This window comes from Aulostomus chinensis, chromosome 24, assembly GCF_037954235.1.
Source record: "Aulostomus chinensis isolate RoL2024-O1b breed Wild chromosome 24, RoL_Achi_v1.0, whole genome shotgun sequence".
Classification (NCBI taxonomy): domain Eukaryota; kingdom Metazoa; phylum Chordata; class Actinopteri; order Syngnathiformes; family Aulostomidae; genus Aulostomus; species Aulostomus chinensis.
Genome location: NC_141343.1, coordinates 16,067,594 through 16,088,995, shown reverse-complemented (window position 1 = coordinate 16,088,995; position 21,402 = coordinate 16,067,594). Strand labels below are relative to the sequence as shown.

Here is a 21,402-nt window from a genome sequence, read left to right as displayed (position 1 = left end):
TTAATATTATTGGTTTTATAATATACTTAATAATAATTATAATTGATTATATTATTATCTATGTAATATTATTTAGCAGGTTCACTGTGAATGAAATTAATAAAAAATCAATTTGACATTATTATTATTATTATTGTTATTTATTAATTACAGTGACCAAACTGCTTTAATTAAACTTTAGTTTCCTCCACAAGTTCCGGGTTCCCCGGAAATTCCATAAAGAATTAAGAACTTTTTTTATTTTTAGGTTTGGGGGTCAAATTAGCGGCTCAGTTCTGTTACGTCACGGTGTAGTATTTGTATTCGTATCCTTGTAAATATTTTTGAATTAACACGAACGTTTGGCGCGTGTCACTGACTCACGGTCCCGGCCGACCGGACCGGGTGAGGACGAGGATGGCGGTGCAGTGGTCGGAGCTCCAGGGGTCTCCTGAGGGGCCCGTTTTTTTTTTTCCTGAACTCCACCCCGCGGCCTCGCCACCACGCAGAAGAATCCAGGACACCGAGCCCGGAACTAGGACCCATGAGGACTCTGATGAGCAGCACCGTGAGGCCCCGGCTGACGTCCACAGGTGGGTTTTATTTTGAAAAGCCGGTTTCATTTTATTTATAACTGTGTCTCTGCGTGCGGGAGTTTATAGTTTGCTTGTAATGGGGCTACGTCATTATTGATATTAGTGACATCACGCGTGACTGGAAGAGAAAAAATTCCAACTGGCGGCCAAAAAAACTCGTGGTGACGTAACAAGCAACAGTGAACAGCAGTTAAAGAAAGTTTAATAATTTTGAATTTGTATGATGTATAATAATGATAGGGGCGCGGGAAAAATCCTCGTTTGTGATGGAGGAAGTGATATCTTGCGCGTGACGCGTGAGCAGGCGCGAGCTGAGGAACGATTCAAATAGATTCGATGTTCGTGGTGGATCCAGTAGGTCTGACGTCACGCCAGGCGCCACCGCGCGCGGTGTTCTGATGAGCCGCGAGCCGCTCCCGATATCGAGGATCGATTCACTGCGTGCGGTGAAAACATGGTTCTGTGGGTCAACGTCAGGCCCGCGGCCCCGCGCGCGGGCTGCTGAACTCCGCGTGGCCCGGCGCCCTCCCGCTGACCTCCGGGATTACCGTAATCTGTGTTGATTGATCTGATTGATCTGCACGAGGCCCCAATCCTGCCGCTCGCGGGAGGAGGAGGATGGCCCAAAAAACGGCCCGCGGGCCGAGCCGCGGACGTGTCAACTGCTGATGTACGGAAGCCTGCCGGTGCCACTCGGGAAGGCTTGGACGCAGTAGAACTTCAGACCGCCAGGTTCTAAACACACAGAGTCAAACAATAATACAGAATAAAGATGGAACCTGATGTAACAGGTGAGAATCTCGCCCAGTCACGTCGCCCTTGCCGCCGACGTCATCATCCCGCCAGCTCACCAGCCGGTAGTTAACCAGCGGGTGGTTAACCAGGGGGTGGTTAACCAGGGGGTGAAGGTGGAGACAGGACACTTTTACCGGCACATTTAACGCTGAAATGACTTGAAGGTAATTTTATTGTGACTCTAGCAGTTGGTGAGTGGCAACAACGAACACTTGTGATGTCATCGTGTCTCACAGTGGAACAACCTGGAAGGAGTTCTTATACCCTGAAACTGTGACAGGTGCAGGAGGAGAAGGGGATTCAGCTCCACGTCCAGTAAAAACTCGTCATTTCTTCTGTTTCTCCTTTTGTTAAACATTCCCCTCCTGTACTTCAGTATAAGTACATGGAAAATGACTTACAGTACATCAGTTTTACCAGCAAAGTACTTTCAAAGTCTGACTCTATTTCATGTTGGATGATAAACCTATTAAATGCGTCACCTGCTGTTGACGTCATGTGACATGTTCCTGAGGTCATAACTGCTGTGGCCATTAGATGGCGTCACGCTGGGGAGGCAGGGCCAGGTTACCGGTTAAACTGGCGCTGTTTATGTGTGTAGAAGTCTTTTATTGACGTCCCTCCAGGCCTCCCCGTGTTCTCTACGCTCGCCACTGGCTGAGCTCGCGACTTCCTGTTAGCCTCCCGCTAACTTCCAGGCGTTACCGGACCAAACCAGTTCACCCCCGTCAACACGCCACCAGCTTCTGTGGAGACTTGACGCCATTAATCCCATTAAAAGACACATTTGAATGAGATGAACTGGAGGTTCCAGGTGGTTCCTGCTGGCGGTGGCCAAATACGTTTGTTGTGGCCTCAACATTTAACTCGTTCCCTCAACTTAATTCACCTCTGGCCACCAAGTGCAGCTTCTCCTCTTCCTGTCACTGGTTTGATGAACAAACTCAAGTTCAGATGTAAACTACCAGCCACAGCCGGGAGTCCCGTGGGCTCCAGTTCCAGCCTTTGGCCTCAAAGTACCCAGACTGGGGGAACGCTCTGGTGTATTTGTGCTGAGCGAGTGTGTCAGGGCCGGCGCCGCCTCCTTTCTTTGGCGTTGGTGCTGTTTTTCTCCTCCTGCATCAAACACTCAAAGTTCATCACAGGGAATGGAAACTTTCAGTTGCTGATTAATGGAAGTATTTGCCGATAATTGTATTTCCTGCTCTCCAGCTATTAAAGAGCGTCTCCATGTTTGCTACCGTCATTACGAGGCGGTCTGATTGCCACAAGTGTCAGTCGGCAGCTCAAATCCCCCCCGAGGCTCGTTAACATCCCATAATAACAGAGACGCGCGTTTGACACCGATGGAAGAGAGAAATCTTCAGAAAATAACATGAAAAATCTGCTTTATTTGGGAAGGTTTTAGTCTGGAAAAGTAGAACAAACACTGAGGAGCAGGAGGAAGGAGTGTGTGTGTGTGTGTGTGTGTGTGTGTGTGTGTGTGTGTGTGTGGCAGCACAGCAGCAGCAATCAGTCGCCTCTTGTCTCGCCGCTGAGTGCAGCGTCTGATTGACAGTTTCTATTCATCCTGGGTGAGATTAGGCCAGCTGAAAGGAGTAACGACCCGCGGCTGTGTGCAGTAATTACGGCCTCGGATAAGAAAAATACCAAGAAACACACACAGCAAAACTATAATTATACAATCCAGCTACAAAAATGCTTCATTCCCTGTGTTTTCAAAGACGTTTCACCTGTGAAGAGCAGAGTCCAGCCGGTGCCTCGGTCCGTCCCGCTGCCAAAATTATCTCACAATCACAACAAACTGCGGGCTGCACCATCAACATGACGGCGGCGGGAGGAAACAGGCCGCTCACGCACCGCGCCGCGCCGTGAATGAGGCCTTTTATCTTCAATGAAAAACAAACCTCACTTCATGCTCTTTTTATCGCGTGTTAACAGCTTCTTCAGCTGCGGGTTTGCAGGAGCGCAGTACATGGGTACATCTGGTGTCTGTATTTCCCTCAATCCACAAAGAAAGCTCAGCTAATTAGCCGCGGGTTGAGGGAGGCTAACGCCGCTTCTGACACTGGGACTTGTGGATTATCCACCTGGAACTCTCCAGACAGCCGCAGAGAAAGCAAACCCTGCTAGCTGACCTGTTAGCTTGTTTTTGCTAGCAAACCGTCCACCGTCTAGTTTAAATCTGCAACGAGAGAAACAATAGTTCATTGCGCTCAGGGCTAATAAGGGACAGAGAAATAACGTCGGCACTGTGGAGTTATTGACTAAATATTATATTATCAAAAATGAATGAATCACAGGAAACTTTAGTGGTGAGGGGCTTTAACTGGTGTTTCTGTTGCTAACACATAGCCTATTAGCTTGCTTTGCTAGCACACTGCCTACCATCTATGAGAAATTTGGGGCAAAAAAAATGTTTTATCCACATATTTCAATATTTTTAACTTTGACAAATACACAGACGAGAGAGGCTATGTCTCCTAGCAAAAAAAAAAAGGCTAAGGTGCTAAAATTGAGCTTAATAACAGACCTAGTGCCTGTTGTCATGCATTTGAAATAAATCAGAAAGAAATACGGAATGAACAACAGTAGATTCTGTGTTTGTGGAGGCTTCAGCACGGCCCCCCTCGACAGGAACACCTGTGGCTGGCGTAGCCCATTAGCTAGTTTTTGCTAGCACACTGTCCACTGGCTGTCAGTGTGTGTGTTGAGCTCCTCCTGTTGATCTTTGTTCTGGTATTTGTAGTATGTTGATTAAAAAAAAAAAAAAAAAAAGGCACTGCTTTCAGATTGACAGCTGAGAGTTTAGTACTTGTAGTATTTTCAAAAACATGCTATCAGGCTTTTGCTAGCCTGAAGCTGCGTGCTCCGTTCAAGGTGTCACCACAGAGCCACCTGGGAAGTAAACACACTGAATTCTTCTGTCTGCTCTTATTCAGGTCATAGTTCATTGCATATTTATTGTGTGTTTGTACTCAGTTGTACTACGGTCCACCTACCTCAGTGGGAATATTTAATATTTATACTGACACATTTGTTTCTGCAGCGCTGCCCTTTTGTCCTCTTTTCACGTATTTATACACAGAAATGTTATTTTGGCTGTATTTATGTTCCGCGTAATTCAAGTCCAGCTCTGTGTGTGTGCTCACGCACCAGAACTACAAAGCTGAATCCAAATCTTTTAACTGGATAATTGGACCTGAATGTATCACAGTATGCTGCTGCTCTTGAGTGTATTTGTATTTGTTTCTGTACATACAAGACACACAAACATCAACTTTTGGATATTAAAAAAAACAACAACAACCTTTGTTGTTTGATAATTATTTGACCGTTATTTTATGAACATTTGCTCCTTTCAGGCTCTTAAGCGTCAGGATTCGCTGATTTTTTTGTGGTTCAGGAAACACAACAAAGATTCTTTCAGATGGACAAAAGAAGCTATTAGAACTCGCCGCTTCGGACTCGGGGGGTGAAAATTCCGATGAGCATTTTTCAAATTTTCTTTATGTTTTATAGACAATTAATTGTGACAATAAGGGTTACTTGCTGCTCTAGTTTTAAGAGAAAGTCCAGCCGAAGTCCCGTGTTCCTAATTCTGAGGGTTTTGTTAGAAAAGAACGATGGAAAAAAACCTTTGAGGCAACAATCTGGGGAAAGTGCAGCTTTGCCGTCACTCTCAGCGACGCGATAAACCTGGACTGAAGCAGGGCCAGAGCCCCGAAACTGCTGCTCCCCAGGACGTGATCCACTAGTGCGACCGTACCAAACATGTCAGAGACTGAATAGCTTCAACACACACACACACACACACACACACACACACACACACAGCTGAAGCTACAGAGCTGAAACTGACTCATTTCATCAAACTACATTTCCGGTGAATTTGTTTACATCCTCAACTTGTGAAACTGTGACAAGGCCACACATGGAGGGGTTCCCAAACTGGAGGTGGGGACCCCTCGGGGGGTCCTGAGCTGAAAGGGTTCCGATGTTGATTGGAATTTTCAAATCAGTATTGAACAAAGTATCGATCAGAGCCCCTGTTAACGAGCTAGTTCGTTAGCTCGCTGGCTAGCACAAGCTTCTCGACCAAGCTAGCTAAGGAACTAGCTGGGCGCCAGCCATGAGGATCTTTAGATGTTTAAAATCAAATATATAAATTTGACAGTGTGTACTTGTACTAGCCAGCCAGCTAATCTAATGAAGAATAAAACTACATTCCTTGATGAAGACAGACGCTCCTGATACTCTCACCGTCCTGTCAGAGTTTCAGAATCCAAACTCATCAAACGTTCTCTCAGCGTTTACCTCACAGGCATTGTATTGTAGCCTAAATACTGTAAGTACTATAAATACTATCAACTGTCAGGTGAATGAAAGTAAAGAGGGAAGTATTTTTGATGCTGTTAGATTCCTGTCATTTCTTATTTGACTCATTCAATAAATTCACCTGAGAAGTTTAGAAGTTTCCTGTTTTCATAAATAACCTGTAAATTCTACCACAGGTCAAACGGCCCTTGGTTCGTGTTTCGGTGTATTTCTACCCCTGCAGGCCTGTCTCTGAAGAGCCGTTTGTTCATCAAACAACGAAGAAAGAAATATTTGTTTTTCTTTTTCTTATTCAAAATGGGTTTTTTTTAGATAAAAACAAGAAATACAAAAATGGTAGTTGCTCAACCGCCGACGCTGATAAACGTCAGCAAAACAGTCCCTCTGTTGACAGTACAAGTACAAGTTCTACACGCAGTAGTACTTCCCTGCTGCTCGCTCAGGCCTGCAGATAAACTTTCAGTTTCACTTCGACAGACATTTACTTTTAAGACGGAGTAAAAATACACCAAATATTTGAATATGGCGGGTTTTCTAGAAGGACTCGAACAGTTTTACCTCGGCGGATCACAGGTACCAGCGCGAGCTGCTGGGCCCAGGAGAGAGACAGAGTGTGTGTGTGCGTGTGTGTGTGTGTGTGTGTGTGTGTGTGTGTGTGTGTGTGTGTGTGTTGATGGTGATGATGATGATGATGATGATGATGTGGGGAAGCCCCGCAATAACGCGCCCCGCCATCGTCTCATGTCCTCGCGCCTGATCCGCTCGTCCTCTTCTCTAAATGTGCCCCCCCCCCCTGCGCGCGCGAACCAATGAGCGGCGAGCCTGCGTGGACAGGAAGTGACGTTACCGGCCCCTGCCTCCGTGAAGTGGATCACCACAAACATTTCTCCCCTCACACAGACGTCCCGAGCCCGGCCGGTGGACCCGCCGCCGCTCACGTGTAGAACTGTGACTGAGTGTGAGACCGGCCCGCGTGAAGGTCCATCTCCTCCTGGAGCCAGACGGCCCCCCCGTGTGCTCCTCCTGCTCCCCCACCTCCCCTCCTCCCCAGTAACATGCCGGCCGGCGAGGAGGTGAAGTAACAGGCTGCTGCTCCGGATCCACCTGCGGGACAAACTTTCCTGCGCTCTGCCGCCTTCACGCGCCCTCACGCGCCTTCCCTCACTGACTCCGGGGTGGCGGCGCCTCCCCGCACCTCCCCGCACCTTAAGCCCCGCACCATGTCCTGCTCTTCCTGAGCTCCGGCTGCGCCTCCCTCGCCCGGGTTACGAGTCCGGATCGCGCGTCATGCTGAGCCACCTGAAGCCGGTCCTGGTGCGGGACTGCGCGCGTCCTCTGTAGCTGGATCTACTTTTGTTTTGGGAGGGAGAGCGGCGGTGTGTGGGGGGGCGGGGTGGGGGGGCATGCTGTGGAGGACACCTCCCCAGAGGAGCAGAAAGTAAAGACCAGCAGCAGCAGCGGGACGCGGATGTTCGACCAGGCCACCGCGGGCGACGGGAGCCACCGGTGTGGACCCAACCCGCTCTGCCCCGACAGGATGGAGGCCAAGACCGGGAGCCGCTCCCCGGTGCACAGCGCCTCCGACACCCCGGGCACCTCGGCGTCCACCCCGACCTCCTCCAGCGAAGACGGCCACGACAAACTTCTGGGAGTGGACCCGGACTACTGCCGGAGGATCCTCGTGAGGGGTGAGTGCGCCCGCGCGCCGCGGCTCTGATCTCACCGATTCACCCAAAAAACAACAACAACAAAAACCAAACTCGGAGCAACAAATCAGCACGTGCGTCGTGTTGGTCCAGCTACTTACTGGTTTAACTGGAGACTAAAACTTGGACCGAACTCGCCCCCCGCGCGCGTGCTGGTTCCGGCCCACCTGCGGGATGATTGACAGGTTCGTTTCCGCTCGCGCTTACAAACACAATCAGAAGAAGACGAACCCGCGCGAGGCTCCTGATCCCCGCGTCGAACCCCCCCCAAAAAAACAAAACATAACAAAACAAAACCAAGAAACCAAATTCAATCAAATAAGACGCGCGTGCCCCCGCAGCTTTTTGCCATCACCAGGACGGGTTCCGGGTGTCGCGAGCGCCTCTGAGGTGCTTTGTGTGCCAGGAGGACTTCACGAGCCCCGGAATCATCGATAATTCACGAGCGCGTCCACGCCCTCCTGCAGCCGCCTCGTGGGCTCGTACCGACCGGCCCGGACACACACACACACACACACACACACACACACACACACACACACACACACACACACACGCGAGTCCAGGAACACCAGCGACCTCACAACTAAACTCAGGTAGCAAGTTAAACCCCCCTCCCCCCCGCGCGCGCTGCTGCCATACAGAATGATTTTTTTAATTATTTTTAAAGTTTAAAGTTTATTTTTATTAATAATATATAATATAATGTTTTGATTATTTTATTTATTATTTTAAACTTGTCAACCTGCTGTCTGAGAAGCCGCCGGAGGTGCGTGGCAGCGATGCGGGGACCAGAACCCGCCGGAGGGCCAAGCGAAGCCCGGCAAATCTTCTAGCTCGTGTTTGTAGTCCGGAAACGGCCTCGTTTGTATGCTGACAAATTTTATTGATTCATTAAAAAAATACAAATATAAACAGGGTCGCACGTGTGAATAAAAACATTACAATGGACGTAAGAATGCGTTTGTGCTGATGAGTGGAGAGCGGGGGTCCGAGGATGGTTTGATCCGAATTTCTACTTTTTTACACACACACAGAAAACACACTCACACACACACAGAAAAAAAACACACAGAAAAAAAACACACACACACAGAAAAAAAACACACACACACAGAAAAAAAACACACACAGAAAAAAAACACACACAGAAAAAAACACGCAGAAAAACACACACACACACAGAGAAAAAAACACACACAGAAAAAAAACACACACACAGAAAACACACACAAAAAAAACACACACAGAAAACACACACAAAAAAAAGACACACACACCCTGTCTCTCTCTCTCTCTCTCTCTCTCTCTCTCTCTCTCTCACCCACAAACCACGCGGCAGCAAAAACTAAATTATGATGCTCAGGAGACAGAAAGCAGCAGTTGGAGTGTGTGTGTGAATGTGTGTTTGTGTATTAGAGTGTTTTTTGTGTATGTGTGTTTTTTTTCTGCGTGTATGAGAGAGAGTGTGTGTGATTGTGTGTGTGTGTGTAAGAGAGAGAGGGTGTGTGTGATTGTGTGTGCGTGTAAAAGAGAGATGGTGTGTGTGATTTTGTGTGTGTGTAAGAGAGAGGGTGTGTGTGATTGTGTGTGAGAGAGAGAGAGGGTGTGTGTGAGAGAGAGAGGGTGTGTGTGAGAGAGAGGGTGTGTGAGAGAGAGAGGGTGTGTGATTGTGTGTGTGTGAGAGAGAGAGGGTGTGTGATTGTGTGTGTGTGAGAGAGAGAGGGTGTGTGTGTGTTTGTGTGTGCGTGGGGCTCCCTTGTCTGGCCAGGGTCACCGGGAGGTCAGCAGGTCACGTTGAGCAGCTCTCCTTCTTCTCCTTCTTCTCCTTCTTCTTCTCCTTCTTCTCCTTCTTCTCCTTCTTCTTCTCCTTCTTCTCCTTCTTCTTCTCCTTCTTCTCCTTCTTCTCCTTCTTCTTCTCCTTCTTCTCCTTCTCCTTCTTCTCCTTCTTCTTCTTCTCCTTCTCCTTCTTCTCCTTCTTCTTCTTCTCCTTCTTCTTTTCTTCTTTTTCAAATGTTTTTCTGCTGACTGACTCTTCTGATATTGGCGCTTTATTTGCGGCCAGCGGGAGCTGAGGCCCGCAACACTCCGTTACACCGGAGAACACACACACACACACACACACACACACACACACACACACACACACACACACACACACACACACTCTCGCCTCCTGACGGGAACTCTGCGGGTTCGTTCAAATCGGTTTTCGTTCATGTTTAATTCAGATTTTGTTTTATTATTTTATTATTTTATTGTTTGACTTTAATTTTTCAGGACTTTAGCAACAAAACCGACAAACGGCAGATTTGTGAGAGTCGCTCGCGCGGGTGGGGGTGGGGGGGCTCGGGTGGATCCCAGCGGTCGTTTGTGACGCCGATGAATAATAGAAGGAGATCCGTGAGATCATCAACCGATCAAAATGGCGGATCGACGGCGGTGACGGGAAAAATAAAACGCGAAAACCCAGGAAGCCGCTGACGTCACCACGTGAGCAGAGCAATAAGCCCACGTAAATAAGACAAGAAAGATTTATGAATAAAGAGTTACTGAATCAATGTCGAGCTCAGAAGTTGTTGTGACGTTAAAAACAGGAGAAAGTGACTCCATGGAAATTTAAGAGCTAAAAAACCAGCCGGGAACAAAAAGATGAAATGATTTTGCTCTTTCATTTCCCATTTGTCCTCCGTGTATTCAGTCATTTTACATTTAAATGAATAACCTTGAAAATGAAAGCGGACCTCCCTCTTTTACTGCAGAATTTAACATTATTATTATTATTGTTGTTGTTATATTATCATTTTCATTGTTGTTTTTATTATTATCACTGTTACTGTTATTATTGTTGTTATTTTTATTATTGTTGTTGTTACTGTTATTATTGTTATTTTTATTATTGTTATTTTTTATTTTGATTCTTGTCATTATTATTATTACTGTTATTATTTTTATTTTGATTCTTGTCATTATTATTATTACTGTTATTATTTTTATTTTGATTCTTGTCATTATTATTATTACTGTTATTATTTTTTTATTTTGATTCTTGTTGTCATTATTTTAGCAGCATCGTTGTTAGCATTAGCTGTCAGGCGCGGGCTCGGTTCTTGTTTGTCCAGGTGCAGGTGTGATCGGAACCCGTGCGCTGACGTCATGGAGGGGAATTTAACTTCTCAATTATTTGTGAGCCTCCAAAAAAAAATCCTGGGGGTGACAGGAAGAAAAATAGAATAAAATAAAACAGATAAAATAAAATGAGAGAAAATAAAGAAAAAAAACAGACAAATAGAATAAAAGAAGATCAAATGAAAACAGAAGCAGAGCGGAGCAATCAGCCAGAGGTCGTGACCCCTGCTGCGCTGACTGGAACTTCGGGGTCAGTTAAAGTGACGTCAGAGTTCCAGGGCATCAGAGTTCCAGGGCAGCGCCATCTCCTACAAATCTAAAACATGATGATGATGATGTCATGTTCTCCTGGTCCGAGCCTCGGAGGAGCTCCGCCCCCTCCGCCTGCTGCGTTCAGGCACAAACTTTAACCGCAGCTTCGATTCATTTGATTTCTTTTTTTTCTTATTTTTAATTTCCTTTATATCGCCGTTGGCTGCCGCGTCTCAACGAGCAGGCGCTCTTCTGTGATTGGCTCTCATCTTCATGTGGCCATCCCGGAGCAGCAGGTCCCACTTCTGGCATCCGGGGCCTGGAACCAGCAGCTCAACGGGCGCCGGTGCTTGTTTTTTTTTTTTTTAACTTTATTTCAAGATGCTGAAACAGAAGCGGTGGAAGCTGGGAGACCAGAAAGAAACCACCACTGGAAACTAGAGGAGCAAACTGGTCCATCAGAGAAAACCCTCTCTGGGCCTCACTGGTGGTCATGTGACTTGCTTGAGGTCGTTCCTCCTTCCGCTGATGAGGGGCTCCGCCTCCAGGTGTTTGCACCTGTGAATAAAATGTTTCACCTGCGCAATCAAACCATTCACCAGGAAGTCCAAGTTCTTCTCCTTGAACTGAACGCCCTCTTTAACAGGCGTCCAGGTCAACCCCCCCCCCCCCCCGTTGTTGTTGAAGCCTCGTCTGTAGGAAGTGCTTCAACGGATGAACGTCATTCGTATTTTAAAAGCGACCTTGTCAGTGCCGTGAGGGGTCGATGAGGTAAACATCGCCTCCTCAACGCTGTCACCACCTCAGAGCTTTTCTTTTAGTTGGTAAGGACAGTGTTGAGCAGTGAAAACCCTCCTGATAAACTGGTTAGAGAACTGTCTCCTCACCTGACTCCGCCCACAGCACTCTCTTTTCCAGAACACTGGAATGCACCACCAGTTGTTGAGTCACTGTTTACCTGCTCATCATCATCATCATTATTATTATTATTATTATTATTATTATTATTATTATTATTATTATCATGAACAAAAATGAATACACAGAACAAAGCTGTTCATCCAGGGGTTCAACAACGAGGAACATCAAGGATACAAAGAGGTCTTAAATAAGGACAAAATATTAGAGAAAAAAGAGAGAGATGAAAAACATCAAGCACATAAAATCTTTTCCAAATTAAAGTTCGTTTTTAAAGCTTTTTGGGTTTTAAGTTCATTAATGATGGCGCTGCAGCGAGGAAGTTACTGGAAAAACGTTAACAAGTGAGGTCCATTTATACGCCAGCTCTTATTTTGAAGTTTTTTTTTTTACTTGCTCAAATCTGACGTGGTTCACAGGTTCCGAAGTTTACGTGTGTGTGTGTGTGTGTGTGTGTGTGTGTGTGTGTGTGTGTGTGTGTGTGTGTTCCGTCCAGACGCCAAAGGCACCATCCGGGAGATCGTCCTGCCGAAGGGCCTGGACCTGGACCGGCCCAAGCGCACGCGCACCTCCTTCACGGCCGAGCAGCTGTACCGGCTCGAGCTCGAGTTCCAGCGGTGCCAGTACGTGGTGGGACGCGAGCGCACCGAGCTGGCCCGGCAGCTGAACCTCTCCGAGACCCAGGTGAGACGAACCGGGACGGAAACGGGGACGATGGACTAGCCGATCACGCGCTGACGACATTCTCGAGGGATTCCGACGCGGTTTCCTTCCGCCAAACAACTAAGTTCATGGGGTTGCTAGGCAACCGTGGTACACTATGTTTCTCCAAATAGTAACGCGCGGGCCGCAGTAAAGAACTTATTTTCTTCGAAAAATATATTTTATTTAGCTTCAAACATTTGCAGTTTTCCGGTTTGAAGCTGTTAATTGACTCTTCAGCCAATCAGAGGCGAGCAGCCAGGAGGTGGCCCCGCCCACAAGCTTCAGCTGTCAGGCTCGCCACGAGGCTGACAAAATAATAATGATAATAATCATAGGGATAATAACGATAAAAATAATTCTGACTATAACAATAGTAATAATAACAATGAAAATAAGAATATTGATCATAATCAGTGATAATAACGATGAAAATAATACTTCTGACAACAAAATAGTAATATTAATACTGCTAACAGTAATATTACTACTACTAATAGTAACACTACTCATAGTAATATTACTACTACTAATAGTAACACTACTCATAGTAATATTACTACTACTAATAGTAACACTACTTATAGTAATATTACTACTACTAATAGTAACACTACTCATAATAATAGTAACACTACTGCTACTAATGGTACCACTACTACTACTAGTAATATTACTACTACTAACAGTAACATTACTAGTAGTAATGAAGGTGATCACAGCAGCAGCAGCCTGGTGTGGCGACTGCTCCGCTGGTCAGAAAGGCGACATGATTCAGATCAACTGAATTCTTATTAATATCATTATCATACCTACATTCATATTTATATCTGTATTTATATTAATATCATTATTATGTCTATTATTATTAATTAATAATATTTATATTATAAAAGTGACATTGATGTTTTTTCTCTCAGAAAAATGCAACCTTTCCCCTCAGACCTGCTGTGAAAATATGAAACATGATGTCATCAAACCCCTCCATCACTCCTCCATCACTCCTCCATCACCCCTCATCACTCCTCCATCACCCCTCCATCACTCCTCATCACTCCTCATCACCCCTCCATCACTCCTCATCACCCCTCCATCACTCCTCCATCACCCCTCCATCACTCCTCCATCACCCCTCCATCACCCCCATCACTCCTCCATCACCCCTCCATCACTCCTCATCACTCCTCATCACCCCTCCATCACTCCTCATCACCCCTCCATCACTCCTCATCACTCCTCCATCACCCCTCCATCACTCCTCATCACTCCTCATCACCCCTCCATCACTCCTCATCACCCCTCCATCACTCCTCCATCACCCCTCCATCACTCCTCCATCACCCCTCCATCACTCCTCATCACCCCTCCATCACTCCTCATCACTCCTCATCACCCCTCCATCACTCCTCATCACTCCTCCATCACCCCTCCATCACTCCTCATCACTCCTCATCACCCCTCCATCACTCCTCATCACCCCTCCATCACTCCTCCATCACCCCTCCATCACTCCTCCATCACCCCTCCATCACCCCCATCACTCCTCCATCACCCCTCCATCACTCCTCATCACTCCTCATCACCCCTCCATCACTCCTCATCACTCCTCATCACCCCTCCATCACCCCTCCATCACTCCTCATCACTCCTCCATCACTCCTCCATCACTCCTCATCACCCCTCCATCACTCCTCATCACCCCTCCATCACTCCTCATCACTCCTCCATCACCCCTCCATCACTCCTCTATCATCTGTCCATCACCCCTCCATCACTCCTCCATCACTCCTCTATCATCTGTCCATCACCCCTCCATCACTCCTCCATCACTCCTCCATCACTCCTCCATCATCTGTCCATCACCCCTCCATCACTCCTCCATCACTCCTCTATCATCTGTCCATCACCCCTCCATCACTCCTCCATCACTCCTCCATCACTCCTCCATCATCTGTCCATCACCCCTCCATCACTCCTCCATCACTCCTCCATCATCTGTCCATCATCCATCCACCCCTCCATCACCATCCCTCCTTCATCTCTGCCACGTCTCCACAACAGGAGGAATTCCTTTTCTTCCCCTGATATTTGTGTTTTTGGCCATGAATACGAGACGAGTTCGTAGAATTAGGATGAGAATGATGGCTCCTCCCCCTCACCCTTCACTCAGAGCTCAGACCAGAACCTTCAAGTCAGGAGGGGAACCACTTGTAGAGGCTGGTGAATGTTTACATGGTGTGTGTGTGTGTGTGTGTGTGTGTGTGTGTGTGTGTGTGTGTGTGTGTGTGTGTGTGCTGGGAACACAGAGCCACTGTGTATCTCATTAGTGCTGACACTAGGGGTGTTAATGGGAGAACCTCAGCTTCCTGCTGCTGTGGGGGATGAGGGGGTGAGGGTAAGGATGTGTGTGTGTGTGTGTGGGGGGGAGGGGGGGGGCAAAGGCCCGCTGACCTTCAGCTGACAACCCAACAGTCCCAGTTGAGTCTGGTGAGGGTTTTAGTTCCATGCAGCAGCTTTTAAGGGGAAATTTGAGGGGTTTTGTTTGCCATTAGTTGAGTTGTTGAACTTTGGTTCATCAAGTTCATCAGTACTAGTGTGTACTCCTACTCGTGTGTTTGTGTGTACTAGTACTCACCAGTGCACGTTTCCCTGTCAGAAAAACCCGGAACAAAGAAGAGAAATGAAGAACAGATGTAGAGAAATAATAATAATGATAATAATAACAACAATAAAATGATGCTAATCATAATAATGAAAACAATAATAATAATAATAATAATAATAATGCTGAAAATAATAACAACAATAAAATGATGCTAATAATAACAATGAAAACAATAATAATAATGAAAATAATAATAATGATGAAAATAATAATAATGATGAAAATAATAACAATAAAATGCTGCTAATAATAATAATGAAAACCATAATAATAATGAAAATAATAATAATGATGAAAATAATAACAATAAAATGCTGCTAATAATAATAATGAAAACCATAATAATAATGAAAATAATAATAATGATGATGAAAATAATAACAACAATAAAATGATGCTAATAATAATGAAAACAATAATAAAATACTATTTTTATTTATAATAATTATAAAATAATGAAATGATGAAAATAATAATGATAATAAAATACGAATGTTTATTTTCATTATTATATTTTACTTTGTTGGGTCTGATGCCTGATTATTCTTTAACAAATAAACGTTTTTATGTTTCACTTTTCTATGCTTTTGAATCAAACGAAAAACTTTGATAGTTTTAACAGCGTGACGAAGTCGTGACGCGCTTCCTGACAGAGAAGTTTGAGTTGTTATTAATCGCGGATGGTTTTATCAGCTCACTGTGGTCTCACACACACACACACACACACACACACACACACACACACACACACACACACACACACACACACACAACTGCTTACTAGATTCAGGGGACTTTCTTCCAGAGGGTGAAGGTCTAAACTTTGGGTCATTAGTTAATCAGTCACGCAATTTTTCCGTCATATTTCTGGCAATCTAGCGGTATTTTCGTTCGCGGTCAACCAGCACCGAGCTGCCTCAGGTGAGTCTGAGGCGAACAAAAAAGATGAAAATACAACAAAGACTCGAATAAAACCTGAATAAACGAGCGACCCGAGACTTTTCCTCCTTCAATAAAAGGAGTCCCGGAATATTCGAGCCGGGATCTTAACTGTCGCTCGTCTCGCGTCCTCCGCACGCGCGTTCCGAGAAAGGAAACAAAAAACAAAAAGTTCGTATCTGACAAATTCGTATCTCTAACTGTGTGTGTGTGTGTGTGTGTGTGTGTGTGTGTGTGTGTGTGTGTGTGTGTGTGTGTGTGAGAGAGAGTGTGTGAGTGTGAGTGTGAGTGAGAGAGAAAGAGAGTGATTAACGTCGCTGTAAGGCGTTACCGTGTCATCCGTTACAACCCTGGATCTGTCCCTTCATCCCGGCAGGTGGCTCCCCGCTACCGGGAAACACAGCCGTGTGGGTGTGGGTGTGTTGGCTTCGTGAGCGATGACTGGATGCTGCAGCTCTTATTGTGAAGATGTGTTTTGCTCCTTCCTGTCTCTAAACACTAAACCACTGTTTTACCCTCCTTCCTGCCTTGCACTTCCCCCCTCGTGACCCGATGGAGTTTTTTGTGTCTCGTCACACCTTCACGCTCCTGCTGGCTCGGCCACTTCCTGCTGGGTGGTGTCAGCCTATTGTTGTTTGCTGGCCGTCTGTAGAGAAGCTATGGATTTAATGGTCTGTGTGTGTTCAACTGGTTTAATCCTGCTGCAAATGGGAGAGAGAGAGAGAGAGAGAGCTGATGTCTTTAATCTTTAATGTAGAGTCAGATGCACAGATGGGTGTTAACGTTTACATGTGTTCCCCTTTTCTCTGCCGATAAAGGATATAAAGATGTGAGAAGCTGTTTATTCACACACACACACACACACACACACACACACGCACAATCAGCTCACCGCTGCAGGCGGTCAAACTGATTGTCTGCGTTGAGTTGCTTCTCTTTGTTCTGAACCAACGATTCAAGTTTACGCAGTTGAGGTGCAAGAGTTTATTGGGAAGTAATTCTACGTTTGAGGGCGCTTGGCTAAATTAAGCTGTAAGTTAAAGGACTCTTGTTTTCCCACAAATCCTCTCATGCTACCACTTCCTGTCCACTCCCTGTTGTTTTGCTAAGCTACGCATGGGGCTCCGTCGTCTCGCTTGATTCTTGAAACGATGGACAATGAGAAGTTTTCCCTCAAAGTTCCGCTCCCACAGGACGGGTACATTTGTTTGGCTCCCTCAGCACCGATCCAAAGCTCTTAACCAACATCAAGTTACAACAATAAAGTTAGCAAGCAAACAAAATCACAAGGAGCAGAGAGAAGAAGACTAATTTAAACATGTTGCTTGTGGTTTGTTTCACATTTGAGCAGTGTAGAAGCTAAAGGCTTCATTTTGACTCTGGCCAGTAGTCTGGAACCAGGTCTGCCTTCTGCACGTTCCACAGGTCCTGCTGCAGCAGTCGACCCAGAAGCAGAAACAGTCGAGGTCGTGTCAATGAGGTGGATGCTCGGGTGAAAACAAGCCATTTCTGGATGGACAAGGAGACGAACTATCAGTGGGACGATTTGTCTTTTCTCTCTAAAGTTCTTTGAACTTGAGTCCATCGTTCCCCACGGACGCTTGCGCCAACTTGTTTGGTTTGTGATGCAAAATGAGAACCAGTCTGTAACCGGCTTTCCTGATTCTTGTGCAGTGGGACAACAGGAGTGCGAGCTCAATGTTCACCTGTCTTAAAAACAAACCCCTTTATCTATGTGAGGTGCTGTTTGTTCAGTCATTGTCATACTTGTGTTTGTGGCGTGTTCGCTCCCATGAAAACATCTTCAACGTGAAGTCCCGTCCCTTTGCAGCCTGGTGATATGAGACATGATGCGAGCAGTGTGTCTACGTCCAGTGAATGTCTTCGTTGTGTGTATTGTTCTCGATGACCGCTCAGACAGACTGTGTCTGGCCACCCGTCTGGACGCAGCCATGACGCATCGCCGTGCAGATGTAGTCGAGAGGCAGACGCACACAGGCGCGATTGTCCGAAACACTCAGAATAGATAAAGAGTTAGGAAGGGAGACAGATAGAGACTCGCTGCCTTGCCATTTCAGTTGAGGCTCTTTTTTTTCCAAAGGTTGAGCGTCATCTTTACATCAGGGAACATTTGCGACCCATTGATGGTCAGGAAGGAACCGGCGAGGCTCTGATTATCTAATCAGTTGATTAGATAATCAAGAAAAATGGCGTTTGTCTTTAACACTCGCTCAGATTGACCTGTTTCATCAGCGTCTGGCAGCTGAAGCGTGAGTTTGTGTACAGCCGAGGATGGTGTGATTTACTCGGCACACAGAGGACCTTGTAATCCTTCAACTGATGGAAAATCATCAAAATTGGACCAGAGGTTTTTACACCAAAACACACATAGATTAAATCACACTTCATTTGCTGGAGACTTACCCAAACTCTGACTTTCCTCACTGCTAAACCCCAATCCCGGAAATTTTCAAGCATTCCCCCCTACAAAACCCACGATGGAAGTTGATTCCAAGTCTCTACAGCTTTTCATTTCAAAGAATTGGGCACAGGTACCTTGTTAAGTTCCCCTGTTGCCTAACGGCACGCCTTCTGAACGCAAGCGCAAACCATAGAAGTTTGACGCCTCAACAGAACCCCGTACAGCTCTGAACCTTGTCACTCCTGAAATGTGCCCCTACACTCTTAAGATCAACCATTTTGCCCATGACAGTTAAATTCTGCCAATATTTGAGACTACGACCCTATGAAATGCCAGTGTCTCGGAACAGAACGTTGTACAGACTGAGGTGCTGAATTGCGTTCGTATCCTTACACACACAAACACACCCCCGCCAAGCTCTAACCACAGACCCCAGACGCAACATTTCACACCTTACAACATGTCGTCCCCAATCAGCTGATCTTAATTCTGGTTTGTATCCACAAAAATGGCTCACCTACAATCACACGCACATATTCCAATGGCTTCGGGTCGACCTCAAAGTGTTTGGACCAGTCAGCGTGGTCAAGGGTTACCTTCGCTGCCACTTTGTGTCATTCAGCCAAATGTGTCATGCAGCTAAACAGGTGGATTACCTGAGCAGGAGCTTACAGACACCTGCCAACAGAGAGGGGACGCTGGATCTGCCATATGCCCAAAACGCTGACCCGTAATCATGAAAAGGTTGCCTCAGCGGATTTTATCGTTTATGCGTAGGAGCGTCACCAAGGCTTCTGTATGATTAGTGAGCTGGCATTTTTCTGCTGCACGGTGACATGTGAGCAGCCTCTTGAATGCTCGTTATTTGCCCAAGGAGGCGGCTGTCTACGGTAAATGGTTAGCCCAGGTAGCAAGAGGGTGATGAATGGGCATGAGGGAGGGGTGGAGGCAGGGATGGAGGGAGGAAGGGAACGAGCCGAGGTGGGCCTCATAACAGTCCCAAGTGCTTTTGCGCTAAGGAGGATTAGGCAGCCATATCTATCAGCGATTCCATAAGACGGGGTTAACCCCTGGCTGAACCTGGCTGGACATGTGCTGCTGCGATGGAGGACTCGGTGGGGTTTATTCGGGCAGGTTGGGGTTGAGGTGAAATGTCACGGCAGCTGGGCAGTGATGAGAGTGGCCCAGGTTTGGGGGGAGAGGATTTGAAGCAGGTGGGACGAGGTAGGACGGCGGTTCGTTTGGAGGTGGTTCAGAAGAGGGAGAGTTCAGGAGGATGAGCAGATGCTACATGGATTTTGGGGGGGGGGGGGGCGTGAATGGGCTGCTCTTGGTCATGTGATCAGACGGTGACGCTGATTACGAAATGCATTCTTTACCTCAAAATGAAAAGTTGCAGCTGAAAGGAACCCAGCAGAGCACCATGCCTGTCTTAACTTCAACCCACTAGCTTGCTAGTTGCCAGCTGCTAGCTCAGAGGAGAGATACAGAGGCAACGAGAAGTGGACCTTCATGACGGAATATATGAAGATGGACCCTCAATTAATGAGTCAATTTAATGCTCGCCATGATCCTGCTGTTAAAACCTGCTGTGTGTCCAGATGTTGAAAGTCATGGTAACAAGGTCCATCATAAATGTGAAGGTTGTTGAAGACACACGGAAGCTGATCAATATGTTGCACGACGTGGCAGGAAATAAGTAGCGTGGCCTCCGTCTAGCACCAAACAGCCAGTTCGTCTCCAGGAAAATCAGGTTTTGTAAAAGAGCTGGGTTGACCCACCCAGGCGCCCTGCGGTAGGTTAAGGGCTGTCCCTCTCAAGTCTTGTGTCCACTTTAGAATGTCTGGAATCTGCAACTATGTAAAACACACTGGAAGATGTGTTTACAAATCTCCTCTGTTTATTTTTGTTAAAACATTTGCCTTAAATATGTTGACGAAAACTCAACTTTTGTTCCCATTTGTCAGACGGATAATTGACCATCTGCCCGTTAGCGCACGTGTAGCATATTAGCTTGTTTTTGCTAAAACACTGTCCACGCTCGATCAAAAATCTACAGCAGTTGTTGTTTTCTACATACTAGAGACAAATATTGAAACAAGAATAAATAGAAGGAAGAGTCTGCCAACAAGTAGACTGCAGACCATAAGTTAGCAAAAACCAGCTAACAGCTACGAGTTAGCTGATGAAGAGGTGTTCGCTAACTCTCAAGTTAGAGGCAGTTGGACTCGCTAGACAAGTGGACAGGAGGCGTCCGGCTGGACATGTTCTGGTGTGTTTCATGACATCAGCTAGGGTGCCCATCGCTCCGTTACTGCGCAGCTCTTCGGCCGCTAGACTGCCCGGCACTCCCTCCCGGGAAAAGAGTTTTCATTGTGTGCCGCAGCTCATCACATGCCTGGGATCAGGGGGTCTGAGCAGGGTCACAGAGGGAGCGCTGGGCTGCTGGAGGGGTCATGGAAAGTGTGAAAGACAGTCACCAAGCGTCCTTCTTAAAGACTTTACCGTCACAATCCTTCATTTCACTTTGCATTACGGCTGTAACAGCCTCCAGACCGTGTGTTTGATCTCCGGCGGGTTTCAGTTAATGCTCTCCGTCACTGGCAGCTTTCTCGCAGCAGAGCGAGGTTGGCGATTAAGACGGAAGTAGAGCGACGCACAATCCTGGAAGAATTCTAGTGATATAAATCGTGGTGGCGAATATGGACCGGAACTGGAGTTCAGCTGATCTGACAAACGTATGGATGCCAGCTGATCGCCACACCGGCTCTTGATCTGGCTTAACCTCATCTTCTGCAGCTGTATGGACTCTCAGGTCCTGATCGGCTGACCTCTGCCCGACTGGCCTGCGTATTCATGCACGCCAACATCATCATCACCCCCACCCCACCCCCCCATTATTCATCTGGCTTTTATTGACTTCTCCAGCTGAGCGACATCCCTCGTCCAGGCCTCGGCTTC

General features: G+C 46.5%; 1 protein-coding gene across 2 annotated transcripts in view; it reads left to right on the top strand.

The window, feature by feature from the left end:
- The first annotated feature begins 502 nt into the window (after positions 1–502).
- vax2 (ventral anterior homeobox 2) overlaps positions 503–21,402 on the top strand; it is a 31,497-nt gene continuing 10,597 nt past the window's right edge. Inside the window, exons 1-2 of one of the 2 annotated variants that reach the window (XM_086197849.1) lie at positions 503–572; positions 12,210–12,397. In XM_086197849.1, the coding sequence (XP_086053975.1) occupies positions 524–572; positions 12,210–12,397 (237 nt within the window). In that variant the 5' untranslated portion in view covers positions 503–523. Of the gene's footprint in view, positions 573–6,602; positions 7,397–12,209; positions 12,398–21,402 lie in introns of those variants that run through there. The other variant, XM_086197847.1, reaches the window with a different exon arrangement.